At 41.3% G+C, this 14472-nt stretch overlaps 2 protein-coding genes across 4 annotated transcripts; one reads left to right on the top strand and one right to left on the bottom strand.

The window, feature by feature from the left end:
- Positions 1–160: 160 nt before the first annotated feature.
- ttll3 (tubulin tyrosine ligase-like family, member 3) lies at positions 161–10934 on the top strand. 3 transcript variants are annotated; one of them, XM_032512895.1, is made up of 14 exons: positions 161–328; positions 2143–2208; positions 2292–2410; positions 2541–2697; positions 3123–3178; positions 3355–3483; positions 3589–3703; positions 3947–4024; positions 4110–4290; positions 4944–5092; positions 5463–5706; positions 7138–7573; positions 7681–7858; positions 8007–8323. In XM_032512895.1, the coding sequence occupies exons 2-14, from the start codon at positions 2193–2195 to the stop codon at positions 8084–8086; spliced, it is 1938 nt and encodes a 645-aa protein (XP_032368786.1). In that variant the 5' UTR covers positions 161–328; positions 2143–2192; the 3' UTR covers positions 8087–8323. The 3 variants fall into 3 exon arrangements, with proteins under 3 accessions (XP_032368786.1, XP_032368784.1, XP_032368785.1); XM_032512893.1 differs by having other exon boundaries at positions 162–328; positions 7681–10934; XM_032512894.1 differs by lacking the exon at positions 161–328 and adding an exon at positions 640–722 and having other exon boundaries at positions 7681–8460.
- LOC116687462 (class E basic helix-loop-helix protein 40) lies at positions 10367–14230 on the bottom strand. The gene is made up of 5 exons (XM_032512896.1): positions 13769–14230; positions 13583–13646; positions 13231–13338; positions 12655–12778; positions 10367–12377 (listed from the first exon to the last, which is right to left on the bottom strand). Exons 1-5 carry the CDS (start codon positions 13837–13839, stop codon positions 11458–11460), a joined length of 1287 nt encoding a protein of 428 aa, XP_032368787.1. The 5' UTR covers positions 13840–14230; the 3' UTR covers positions 10367–11457.
- Positions 14231–14472: the final 242 nt, after the last annotated feature.

The following is a 14472-nucleotide window of genomic DNA, read 5'->3' as shown; positions in this document are numbered from 1 at the left end:
CACAACCTATAGTCAAATTTAGGGAATAAACTCAAAAATCTAACACTAAACACTTTTTTTGTCTAACTCCATATTATTCAACACCAGAAATTTGCTGTGTACATTGTTAAACTGATAGCGTCAGACACAGTGATCCATTCTATTCAACGTATGGCTAGAGGTGGTAGATTTTCATCGCTCTGCTCGGCGTCCCATTTCTACTGTCCTTGGTACGGTTGTTGTGGCAACTGTAAACATTATGTGGGAGCATGCACGGTTGTTATGGGAACGGTCTGTGGGAGCATGAAGGAAGCAGGACTGAGCGAGTCTCAGGAGGTGACAACATTACGTTCGTATTTTAATGTTCAAACTAAAATATGTCCTCTTTTTGTTTGAGGAGTATTTTAGAAACAGTTGGTTATGTCTCGCAACAGAGCTTCGTAAATCCACGGTCGTTCATAGTTGATATATAATTTAATGTAAAAGTGTTTCCTACTTGCTTTTATTTTTGTGCATGCCTATAACTATAACTACATGTCTGCCCCTGTGTGTGTGTGTGTGTGTGTGTGTGTGTGTGTGTGTGTGCGTGCGTGCATGCGTGCGTGCGTGCGTGCATGCGTACGTGTGTGTGCGTGTCTTTTTGCGCATGGGTATGTCAGCAAGAAGAAGAGACAGCCAGTCAGCTCTGTCCAGATTTAGATGCATGCTTGACCCAGTTTACATCCTTCAGTATACAAGTCAAGGTAGGTGCCATGCAGTTCATATAATGTTTATCTGTTTATTCTAGGGCTGCACAATATATCTTATTGCGAAAGGCTGCGACATATGGTGAAAAACACTCAAGGATTATTTTGTGTTAGGTGACGGAAAATATCAGCAAAAACAGCACTTTAAAATGTTACTGCCCTTTTTCTAGTGGAGCCTTTATATTCAATTCAATGTTCAAATTGTTCAATAATACAATGTTGGAAATTATTTCCTTTCATTTGTTTTAAATTCAACACGCAATTCGTTTTATTTTAGCAGAATACTGAAAGAAGCAGAAATGCAGAACTGAGTACACTTTAATATATGTTTATTAATCGCAAGTAATATCATTATCGCTATATATTCAACAACGTTGAATATTTTCCTCACATCGTGCAGGCCCTAGTTTACTACTCAACTGCAGAGGAGTTTACTACATGTTGTTGGTTGGACAGCGATAATATTTCTGTGGAAATAGGAAGAATACATTTATGGATTCTATCTATCTATCTATCTATCTATCTATCTATCTATCTGTCTGTCTGTCTGTCTGTCTGTCTGTCTGTCTGTCTGTCTGTCTTCTGTCTGTCTGTCTATGAGAAACTGCCTAGGCCAAAACTCAATACTTCACTTGCACATAGTACACATTGATACATACCACTTCCACATACATGCATACTTCATTTCCTAGTACGTATAATTCACTTGCACAAGAATGCATGACGTATGTATGTACGTTATAAGTATGTATGTATATTATAAGTATGTATGTACGTAGGATTAGTTGGTGGTTGGGTGAATGGTGAAGTGTGTAATCACAGGACTTTCACTCAGTATGTCAGAGTTCAAGCCAGGTCTAAAACCATTGGTCAGTTTATTGACCTAGTGATTAATTTATTGATTACTTAACTTACATAACAAACATACTTATTTTAACCGAAACCATGATCTTTTCCTAAAACTAACCTAGTATTTTTGCTTGGATTTACAACAGTAACCACTTTTAACGTTAACTTTAAGTTGTTACAACAAGGTGCCACACCAATGGCCAATGACAATAAAAAAGTCGCAAACTCCGAAAATAACAAGTCAGCTTAATGTAAAAGCAGTTTTCTCATGGGTTACAAACCCCAGTCTCCTAAGTGAAAGTCCTGTGTTTGATCCATTCATCCACCACAATGAGCTCCCTGATTCTCTACAAATAACCAGGGGGTAGGGCCGGGTGTAAATAGCTGTTAGAGACACAGTGGATCAGAATTTATCCCAGCTTCATCCCAGATCTATACATCTGGCAATTCTGATACTTAGACTACTATTGTTTCCCACAGCTGTTTCAATGGATTGATCACACAAGGAGTTATAAGCAAGCAATATGATGTTGAAATAATGCTGTTGAACATTTTTCTGCTCCCACAGAACTGAGCACTGTACATTGATCAACTAAAGAGAGAACTTTAAAATATAACATGCAGCAACTACCAGGTAACTAAATAGAAATCGGCTCATATATATATATATGTTCACAGCTACTTTCTACTGAAATTTGACCAAGCAGTTTGTCTCAGTGTTACAATCCACAGTAGCTCCAGTGGAGGGGAGGTTACGTCGCAGTGTGCCAAGCCTGCCAGCAATCAAGCCAGACAGGCTAAAAACAGCTAAAACGCTGGTGGAGAAAGCAGTGAAGGTGATTATAGGTCCAAGCCAGATGTCACTGAAACACCTTTGCATTTTAACCCACTATCCTCTTATGTGCTATGTGTCCTATCTGACTCTTTCTTTTCCTCATATTCTATATCTCTTTCACTCAATGTCAGCTGAGGAAAGTGTTTTCAGTGCAGGGACCCTACCCTGTGATTCGTGCTGCCTTATGGGCCAGAGGGTGGGTGGAACGTCGTTTACCCCATCCTGTCCAGAGAGCCCCTCATTGCCATGGTAATGAGGAGGATGGTGATGTTGGTGCTGATGCTACTGGTAAGGCTATGAAGTCCTAAAAGCTACGAAATGAGACATTTATCATTAGAAACAAGATGCAGTGTTCATGCCAATAACACACAAAAATCTCAATGGTCTCTGCTGTATATAAGCAACTGAGATACTGGGAAAATAATGGATGTGTATTATAAGACCCTGCACACAGTAATACACATAAAGTATTATCAATCAGTCTTTTTTGTCTGTCAGTTTAGTTTGGTCTAAAAGAGAGATCAGTAATATTCTCTCTTACCTGTCAAAGCTGAAAGTGCAGGAGGGGTTAGGGTATATGTAATTGGAGCACTAGTTTAGATGGATACATGGATACCCCTACACATGGTAAATGATACATTGTGCACTACATTACAGACACCAACCTATAACACAGACCCCTACACACTCAGTCCTCACTTATCTTTTTACAGAGAGAGTGGATGAAAGTGAGAAAGAGGAGAACCTTGATGACATGTATGACCTTATGGTAAGATAACATAAAAGTGAACCAACTAGATACTGGCATCTTGCACAGCCTGAAAGCAATTGGATGTGCTATTATTGTTGTTCTTGCATTCCTTTATTTCCATGTCTCTTTTTTTCCTCATGCTTTGCGTTCTTGCTCAGTCAGCTCACTAACTTAATTTTTTCGAATCCTTCTAGTCTCGCCTGGTTCGAAATGAAACAACATATTTCCATTGGACAACACGTCGGGATTACATAGACTGTCGCTTCTTACGGAATGACCAAATGACCAATCACTATGCAAATTCCGGGTCGTTTACTACCAAGGTTTTGTCTCTTATACAAAAAAAATCAAAATACAAGTTTTAACTTTGGCCAAAAGTCAACTAGTACTCTATCTCTTTTGTATGTGTATATGTCTATTTCTTTCAGGTTGGGCTCTGTGTGAACCTGCGTAACCTTCAGTGGTTTGATACAGGAGATCCTGACACCTTCTTCCCAAGATGCTACATACTTGGAGCAGAGGATGGAAAGCATGCATTCATAGGTCTGTCTGCTGTATGGCATTATTAACACATATTCAAAATTGTTGCTCTATCAAAGATGCAAAGATTTGTCCAGGTGTTAATGGAACATGGGAAAATAAATGCACAAAGTTACAAGTGGACTAATCACACCAGCAGTCTTAGTTTTATTAGTGCTACAATATCAACTTTAACAAAACTCCATGCCCTTTTTCTCTTTCTTGTGCTCTTATGTTCTTATCTCCCGGTTTTCTATCACAATAAAGATGATTTCAAGAGGACAGCATGCACAGGCCTGCTACAGCATGTGGTCAAGACAAGCAAGAGGAGAGACGGAGCAGAGGGTGGGAAACAAAAAGCAAAAAACAGTGTCTCTGATGGTAATTGATGCCCATGATTATATGATGTCAATATTGTTTGTCTCTACAGAGTTGAATAACGTGGAGCATCATTTTGTTGGTCCAGGAATGATCGACATGGCTTTGCACATGTGTCAAGAGTTTCTCAGTATTTTAGACCACGGTGACATTGATGTAACTGTAGAAACACCGTCCTCGGTGGAGGAACAGCAGTGGGCAGAGTTTTTGCAAGACTACTACATGGTTGTGCAGTGAGTATGTTTTCTGGGAGCTTCTTGGGTTTGCTAGAATGATTCTTTTTTAGGTCACACAAAATGTATTTGCAGAACTGACAGCTCAAGTTAGTTTATCAAATTATAAAATTTAAAAATTTAAAAATCATCCTAAAATGTATCTTAAAGAAAAACATATACACATTTGTTATTTTTAGATAAGGTTCAGAACATACAGTACTTATGTGTACGACAGTTACATTTAGGGTTTGCATTAAAGTAGACAGCACTGTGTCACCATGTATACAAACATAAAACAAACTGCATGCTAATGTTTATAGTGCACTATTTTGACAGTTGGTATACAAAAAAATGATAAAGACGTCTGCAAACAGACCTCATTGAGCTACAACCTCAGAACACTCAGAACACTACTGTCTATTTAAAATCTAAATCTAAATTCCCTTGTGTGTGCAATGGACAATAATGTCCATTAACACAACACTAAAAAATGAAGGGTTTTAATATGCATTGGTATTATTATTGGTCATGTTTTCTGCTGTAAATATACTGTATGCCTACTTACATAATCACTGTACAGTATGCAAGAACATGAAGTACAGCATAACAAAAATATTTAGTAAATCTGCACATTTATAAACTCAATCTGTGAGTCTAATGTTTGTGTGTAGTGAAGGTGCATTAATCAGGGGCAGCAGTGTGTTTGTGGAGCGCTGCCAGGCCATGTTGATCAGACTGCAGGAGGTTTGCCCTCAGCTGGATACAGATGGACTAAATAACATCTGGATCATCAAACCAGGTGCTAAGTCAAGAGGACGAGGTAAGTTTAAAAATAAATGACATGTAACAAAAATAGTTACATGGTGATCTTATATATTAATCTTTGACTTCCCTTATGCTCAACACTGAAATAAACCATACTGTGTTCATTTATCTTGTGAATATTATGACTGCAACAAGAACTGGGACATGCAAATGTTACTATTGCTTCCTTTTACTACGTTTATTAGAAAAAACAAAATGATGATGCCCACAATTCCCCTCACCGTCAGTATGATAAAGGAATGTTAGCCTACTATTTTTTCAGAAGGTCATCAGAAACACTATGCCCTCTTAGTTTAATACAGTTTTGATTTGTTTAAGTCCGTTTTGATTCTCATTTTCTTCTCCATGTCTCCTCAACCATCCAGGTATTATTTGTATGAATCGCCTGGATGAGATTTTGGCACTTGTGGATAATGACCGAGCCCTGCCTAAGGAGAGTAAGTGGGTGGTTCAGAAATACCTGGAACGTCCTCTGTTGGTCCATGGCACCAAGTTTGACATCCGCCAGTGGTTCCTCGTCACCGACTGGAACCCTCTGACTGTCTGGTTCTACAGAGAGTGCTACCTGCGGTTCTCTACCCAGCCCTACTCGACAAAAACTCTGGACAGGTCAGACAAGTGAGAGATAAAAATGTAATATATTAACTATAAGATTTGAACTTGACCTACTGTTTTTTGTATCTAGAGTGCTTTGTGGAGGTATTACAGTTTTTCTTCATTGGTTTGGCTAATTTCTTGAAACAGAAATTACATTCTCAAAACTCTAAGATCATTTGGCAAAACAGTCTTACAGTTCAGCACAACACTATAACTCACCTGTAAAAGCTAATTTCTCTCCCAAAACTGTTCACTCATGTTTCAAAACTAAATTCCTTTCCCATATAAAGAGTCAGTGCCACGAAAATGGCAAAGATCCTTTTCAATTGCTTTGGCTCATTTCTTGAAACAGACCAGATGTTCTCAGCACTCTTGGTGCTTTTGCCAAAATAACCTGGATGGTTCAGCACAACACCATGGTTCACCTGCAAAAGCTCATATCTCTCCCAAAACAGTTCACTCATGTGTCAAAACTAAATTTCTTTCTCATTTAAAAAGTCATTGCCACCAAAATGCTTCGTCCCTTTGGCATTGTGTAAGCACTACAAGTCAAAATGTTTAGATGTTTTGTCACTATGGCAGAGGACCATTGAAATATCCCTTATGTTCACTGCCAAGGAAATTGTAACCATTTTTATTCACACACATGAAATAACTTCCATACATCACAGTAAAAAGAAAATGTACACAGCGTAATATACTGTAACATAAACACACAAACAAAAAACAAGGAAAATTATCTGTAGCCTGCAGTGCTGTAAATAAAGCTGGAGTTTCACAACTAACAGTTCTTCATTGGTCGCTGTCCTTACCCTCCCTCTCCTGGCCACCGTCCTCACCCTCCTGGCCATCCACACAGCTGTCTGTCTGGCAAAGATTCTTGTTCACATCACAGTGTATATTCTCCCTTGCGATGCAATGAGGGAAGAAACGGCCTGCATGTCGCAACCATCCCCTACACTGATCTCCTGTAAAATCCTCACATGCAGCAGGGACCTCTGGTCTTGAGCCCAATGCTCATACACTCTCCACCTCCAAGCGGAGAAATACTCCTCAATAGGATTAAGGAAAGGAGAGTAAGGTGGTAGGAACACCATAACCATCCTTGGATGAGTGGTGAACCAGGCCCTGATGAGGGGGCCACAGTGGAAATTCACATTGTCCCGTACTATGAACAAAGATGTACTATGACATTGAGATATGTACTAAGACATTTGAAATTTGACAAAATGAATGAGAAATTATATTATGTTGTGAACAATTGCCAAGTGGTTTGGAGGTTTGTCCATGTTGTTTTGAGAATGTCATTTCTGTTTCAAGAAATGAGCCAAACCAATGGAGAAAAAGGGTAATTTAACAATGCAAGTAGGACCAGATTTCATTCAAAGCACATTTTACTTACGCAAACCTTCCTGGCCTAACCTACTTGGTTATTTTCCGTAGCTCAGTCCACCTGTGCAACAACTCCATCCAAAAACACTTTCAGCCATCCTGTGAGCGTCAACCAGGAGTGCCTGACGACAATATGTGGTCCTGCTCTCAGTTTAGGGCTTTTCTGCAGCGGCAGGGCCATGGGGCAGAGTGGGAGTCAGTGGTGATTCCGGGCATGCAGCAAGCGGTGGTTTGCGCCCTACAGACAGCCCAGGACCTGGTCGAGCCCCGCAAGGCAAGCTTTGAGCTCTATGGAGCCGACTTTCTATTGGGCAGAGATCTGAGGCCTTGGCTTCTGGAAATCAATGCCAGTCCGACTATGGCCTGCTCCACCGCTGTGACTGCTCGCCTCTGCCCTGCTGTGCAGCTGGACACGCTGAGGGTTGTGCTCGACCGACGGACTGATCCTAGTGCTTACACAGGAGGCTTCCAGCTGATCTTTAAACAGGTTAGAATATCTTTAAACTTCATGCTAGAGGCAATAGGTGTTTGTTTCCAGGAATTATGCTACACCAAATGCATTTATTTGTCATATTATTTTTATCACCCTCCAAGGCTGCAGTTGAAGTTCCTCAGTATGTGGGAGTAAACCTACTGGTGGAAGGAGCCAACATAAGGCGATCCAGACATCCACTTCATAGACAAACTGTTATTTCCAACCCACCTCTCACCATCCAGTGCCCTTCAGACCAGTTGTCGTCAGAAGAGGTTGAAATGACGCATAATCCATCAGGTCAGAAATCCTGTGCAGTCTCTGCTTTTTGCCACTCAGACAAGGAAAACCGAGCTGTTGGAGAGAAAAAGAGGCAGCTGACATCAACATCTCCTAAGAGGGAATGTCATGGGAGAACAGGAATTCAGAATACCTCCTGTGTTCGCAGGTTCTGTCGCAATCTGGCATGGGAAAAGCGTCTGGTGGTACACACTGAACCTCAGAAGAAAGCGCCTCGTTTGGGTTTAAGTCTCGGTGCGACCGGCGCAACTCTGGTCCCACGGAGCTTTTCCTTTTCCCTCTGCCCCCCTCATAGCATGTCAGATTGCACATCTCAGGCCAACCCAGGCCATGGATCACGTATCTCTAGATCCTTCCTTTCCCAGACAGCTTTTAAACCCCAACACAGGACACCTACAAGGGTCTTTCCTTCACTTCAGGGTCCCCTTCCTAACCTGGAGGTCTTTAGCTTGCGACCAAACATTGTGGCTGGAAGCACTGCCTGTTGTAATCCAAACATGTCCTCTCATCCCAGCCGCCACAGGCGTCAGGTATTCCTCTGCTCTCAAAGGCATAGCATGTCCAAATTTAAAGGAGAATTCACAGGGGAACATAAATACTAGAGATATTATCTGTTCAAACGATTGAAAGCAATTAGTAACAAGTTATATGAGTACTTTTACATTCTCATATTAGGAGTAAAGTGTCAAACATACCATATACTATGTCAGTGGTAAATTGTAATTAGGTCTTAGTGTGGCTGACTGGAATCTAAACCCTGGTACATATGTTTTACAATTCTGTTATAAATGCAACACCAATCAATATTGTGTTGAAACAAACTAAAAGTTAAAAAAGTTCATTCAAGTGTTGCTAGTGCGGCAAATAGTCCAACGTGACAGGGCAGAAAATAATATAATGCATTAGCAGATTGTAGGTGTTTTAAATGACCAGCAGGTGGGAATCTAGGCTCAATGATTTAACTGCATGTGTATACCAAAGCTTTTCAGGGAATTAAAAAGGAAGGAATTGGCAGTTGTTACCCAGACGTAGTACATCTTCAGCAAAATCTGGTGTATCTAGTCTTTCGGCCTTTTAAAAAAAAAAAGTAAAATGAAAAATGAAAAAAAAAATGTATTACATGACTAAAATAAATTTGCAAATTGAAATATATATATAGTTTTTGTGCTACACACAGCCTATTACATTTAATATTGTGTTTATTACTAATGGAGAAGATGAGAAAAGAATAGATAAAGGTGATCTCCTATACATTAATCGGCTATATTGAATTTGTAGCACTCATTTCTACAGCCAGCAATGAATCCTCAATATAAAGAAAGAAGCCAAAAACCCAACTTATTGCCATGTTTTGCAACCAATTATAGCTTTTACCATAGACGGGCTTGTACCAAATTGTAGATTTGGGAGTTTCAAGGTTTTCTTTTACATTTACATCACACTGATGTAATAGTAATAATAATACAAATGCATCAATCCTCTATTTTAGATAGAAATTTGTAAACTGAATGATATGTTTTTTCTTTGGTGGCATTTTTTCCCTTAATTGAACAGAATGACAGAAATAGTAACAGACAGGAAATAACAAGGGAGGGTGAGATAGGTATGACGTGCAACAAAGGTCAAACCCGAGATGTTGTGGTTATATGGTGTGTGTCTTAACACCCAGGCTTCCAGCACCCAACTACTGACATTAGTGTTAAAGGCATTATTTCACTAGGCCCATAGCAAATTGTTAAACTGGCTGAAATAGTGGATTCACTACAGCTCTAAAATCAGCTTGAAAATGATATCTTATGACAGCAATAAACCATGGAACTACTACTGAAACAAATGACTGAAAAAGCACTTTAAGAGAACAGGTTTAGAAGGAACTGATGACATAGCCTTTGACTTTAGTTTGAATGAACAAATTAGATATGGAATGAAACAGTACTCACACAGCTCAGAAATGATAGTGGAAACAATAATAATATTTAGTTGAAGTTTGTGATGTTAAGCATTGACATTGGATACGCAGGCCTGCGTAGAATGTAGAAATCTGCCACACAAGATACTGTAAGCCTTGTCAGTACAATCACAGCCCTAAATGTGCAAAGCAGTAGAATTTGATTGCACAATACATGTTATGGTGATTAGTATTTGTTTCGGTTTATGTGTTTTTAGTGCTGGGAGTGTCGAAACTCTGGGATAATAATTTAGTACTGAATCATACGGGCAATGAAAAAAAAGAAAATGTCTCCCTGTCCAGGCTATTGAAAAGATGCAGATGGATCCTGATTATTGCCTCAGGATTACCCGAAACTGTTTACCCTCACATGCATTGACTTGTTGTTGTATTCATGGGCACAGACGGTTAACCAGCAGGAGAGCCGAGGCTACAGATGTGCCATTACATAAATGTTCCTGGTGACATGAATGCCGTGGCGCGCGCGGGCACACATACGTACACACATGCACACACATACACATATTCTCTTTCATATACATACAGTCAAAGCGATTTTCCACGGGAAAAAAATACTTTAATACACTTATATAATGTATACCAACATTTATAGACAAAATATGTACATCAAACATCTTTCATGTAGGTCCTAAAATATAAAATCTCAAGTACCTCTTTCTATAGAAAACTATTCTTCGGATAAAACTTTTACATTCAGCTTCTCTCCTCCTCACTCATTTGACTCCAGTATTCATACATAGTACAGAGAATAAACATCTGAAATGTATCAACTTTTCACAAGTAAAAGGCAACAGCAAGAACAAACACCAGGTTTGACTTGAGCAGAAACAGATGTTGAGTATGCAGGTCCAGCACAGTGCTACAGTATGTACACAGTTTCTGAGTACACAACATACAATTGTCCACACTCTGCCTACCTTCTATCCTTCCGGAGAGACAGAGTGCGAGAACAGGTATCAAAAATAGAAATGTACAAGATGTCTATGAACAATAATTACAGAAAAGCCATCTTAACTGTCTGTCAATGAAAAACAAGACTTCTCATTCAGTGTGTTCATGTGGTGGCCCTTTCCTTGATCTGTGCACTGGGTGTACCCTTGCTTTTGTCTGTACACACTTAAGGAAACCCTCGTATCTTATGGTGCCAGTCATCCTGACCTAAGGGACATAGGCAACAAACTTACGTTACCGCTAACATTTGGTGCAACACTTTCTAAAGTACAAAGATGGCGTGTCTCTATTGGGACAGCTACAAGTGAGATACATCAGTGTGATCAGCGTTTATACTTTAACAGCAGCGTCTAAAAATTATCTTTCTCTACATTCAACCAAGTGTATGTGTGTGTGCGTGCGTGTGTGTGTATGTGTGTGTGTGTGTGTGTTCGCAGAGGAGGTGTCCAGTTTATACGATACATTTGTAATACCAGCATTTAACATTCAACCAGAGCTTTGCATCCTCCGAGTGTGGACAGATGTTGCCTCTCCTCCATCTCCTCTTGATTATTTCTACAAAGGAGGACAGGAATGAGGATGGAGTATGGAAAGGCTCAGTCATGTTCTCATTCCTACTACTGTCTCTACTCCTGGGTACTAGAACAGGATAATCTCTTCACCCCTGTTCTCTTATCTCTCAGTCTTTGGTTTCCAGGTTGAGGGGTGGTACCTGCTTTAGTGCCTGAAGGAGGGCAGGGGAGTCCATGGGTGTCTGAGATATGGCTGGGGCTGGTGAGCCACCCCTGGGAGACAACACTAGCTGAGGTGGAGATGGCATTTCGTTGGACATGGTGGTTGCAGAGACTCCCAAGCCAGAGTAAATCATGGGTACGGACCCGGGGTACCAGCATTTCTCAAGCATTGGCAGGTAGGCTGCAGCCGAAGGTGGAATTAGGTAGAAGGGCATGCAGAGGGGATGTGGAGGAGTTGGATGGTTGGGGGATATGCTCATGTAGTTGCCATAACCGCTAGAGGACGATGATGTTGATGATTCTCCACCTGAGAGCAGCTCATCCTCAGAGGACTCTCCCCGGGGTCGTTTGTAGCATGGCTCGTCATCCTCCTGCTTGATGTTGGAGCTCTGCTTCTCACCCAGCGCTCGCTTCAAATGGCTCTCCTGACCGTAGTAATCTGGACACCCCTGTGGCGCCCCAGGATCGGTCTTCTCCAGCTCTCCACCATAGCCGCTGTCTGTATCCGTATCACTACCACTCTGCTCACTGCTTAGTGGAGCGTATGCCCGCTGGATGACAGGCACACAGTTCCTCCCATAGCCCTCCCTGGGTTTCGGGGGTAAGCTGGCAGGCATCTCCTTGTGAGGTTGGTGCTGGTGGTAGGCAGGGATTTCCTCAGGTTGAGGGCTGAGAGGAGTGTGGGGTCGGACTGGACTGTGCAGCACCTCTGCAGCTAACTTGTGAAGGTGATTGATCACATGGGATGGTGTGAAGTCTCCATCAGTCTCGTGATTGCCCAGAAACTGAAGCATCTCTTTGGCACACATGTGGAAACCAGAGCAAAACAGCTCCTCTGACTTCTCCTGGTTGACAGAAGACTGCTCTGTAAAGACAACAAGAAACCACACCGTCAGAAATTCTGCAGTTTGACACAGATGTCTCTTTTCCAACAAATATAGGTATAGAAGTCACTTCTTTGCCTGTAGTTCTAATCTGCATAATCCTGGCATTGCGTATACACCTTGGTCATTTGCATTCTGTCCGATAAAACCATCCTGCAGCATGAGCATATTTGTTTGTGTGTGTGTGTGTGTGTGTGTGTGTGTGTATGTGTGTGTTTGTGTGCATGCGTGCGTGTGTTTGAGTGATCTGCAGCTCACCAATTTGCATGCCATTCTGTAGAGCGAGGATCTTCTGCTGCTGTTGCTCCAGATGAGAGGTGAGGGCTTTCACGTGCTTGAGCGTAAGCTCTAAAACCACAGCCTTCTCCAGATGGCCCAGAGTCTGCAAGGAACACACACAGTCAGCACATCCTCACCTCTTATATAACACATGGAGACTACGCTTTATTGCTCAAGTACACATGATCTCGGCTTCCTGGTCATCAAAACACTACAGCAGCAACCATAAAGGCAAAAATAGTTAAGAAATAGGAAATATTCAATATATCATACTCATTATTTATTGACTCAATATTAATTATATTGCAATTACTTTTATAATTACTAATTAATTACTTTTACATATATATATATAATATATATATATATATAATAATAATTAAATCCCCAGTTTAAACAATGATACATAACAGAAGACATATCCTCTTTAGTGTGAGCTTCCATTCACTGCTGACGCACTCAGCACAGAGAATGCAATACCACTGAACAACCACTCGGTGGTGCATGTCACTACAGTTAACCCCATCATCCCTCCCAGCCACAGCATGAACTTACAGTGAGTTTCAGGTGCTCTGGTAATAAATCTTTCAACTGAGCGATGCACTCGTTTATCCGGTCACGCCTTTTCTTCTCAATAAGTCTGTGGGGCAGTTTGTAGGTGTCCTGCAAGAATAAACGACATTGTTGGTTAAATTCAGCTGATCTGAAAGCACACAGCCATAGTTGTTTATGATAAGAGGCAGTCTGATAGGGAGGACTCCAGGAGTTATGTCATAGCAGAAATTAGCACAACCATTTATGGGACTACTGGGCAACTGCCAGCCTAGTTCCTCCCTTGTACTTCACACCCTTTAATAACATATTTGTGGTTAAAGCTTGACATGGTGGCAACAAGCAAAATAATAACCTTGCTCTCCTCTCCTCTCTTCATTCCTCGTCTGGGTTTATAAACATACATCGAGAAATCCATCCTAAAGAAACACCAAGAGAGAACAACAGTGAGGGATGAGGTAATGGTTTGGTGAAGTATGATTTAGGCAGGCTACAGAAGTTTGCGGAAAGCATATTGTCAAAGTATAAAGGTCTCCCTTACCCCTGCACGTCTGGCAGATCAGCCTGGTGTTTGGACAGAGGAGGCGGTTGCGCGCTTGGAATTCGCTCCATTGTCTTTTTTTTCTCCAAGTACGCAGTAAAGTCGAGGTACTTTTCCAATGCAGTCACAAATAAAAACGCATCTATTTACTCGTGATGAAACAAGTTGGCAAAAGTAGCAGTTAGTGAAATGCACTAAAATATTTCCCCCAAAAAACGTTAATGGTAAGTATTAATTTCTCATTATATTTAATACTTGTCGTACGAATGTAACGGTTATTTTGCGTGTGAAAATGTTTTCAAGTTAGTCCATGCGATTTCCACGCCGCGATCGTGCCGCAGAAAGAAGGCAACCCTGTTGGTGGCGCGATGGAAAAGTGGGGAAGGACAGAGCGACGAGTTAAATAAACCCTCTGACTCTCCGCTTCGCCTGACCTACCTCTGTCACATGAGGCTCACGTGTTAAACGGTGCTGTATCCTCGGCGGAGGGACGGCCCTCTTTCTACTGATAAGGAGCCAGTGGGCGGACGGCGGTGGACGTCAGAGCGGGGGGGGGGGGGCGGCGCGTGTCCGATCTCGTGTACCACCATGCTGAAGTGTATGGAAACAAGGCTGTGTGTAGCACGGCGCGGGGAACGTGCAGGCAGCGAACCAGTGCACAGGAGACGGTGTCTGCTATTGACAATGAAGATATACAATGCATA

Source organism: Etheostoma spectabile, chromosome 4 (genome assembly GCF_008692095.1).
Source record: "Etheostoma spectabile isolate EspeVRDwgs_2016 chromosome 4, UIUC_Espe_1.0, whole genome shotgun sequence".
Lineage (NCBI taxonomy): Eukaryota > Metazoa > Chordata > Actinopteri > Perciformes > Percidae > Etheostoma > Etheostoma spectabile.
Note: the sequence above shows the minus strand (reverse complement) of the source record. Positions and strands in the feature narration are given on the sequence as shown.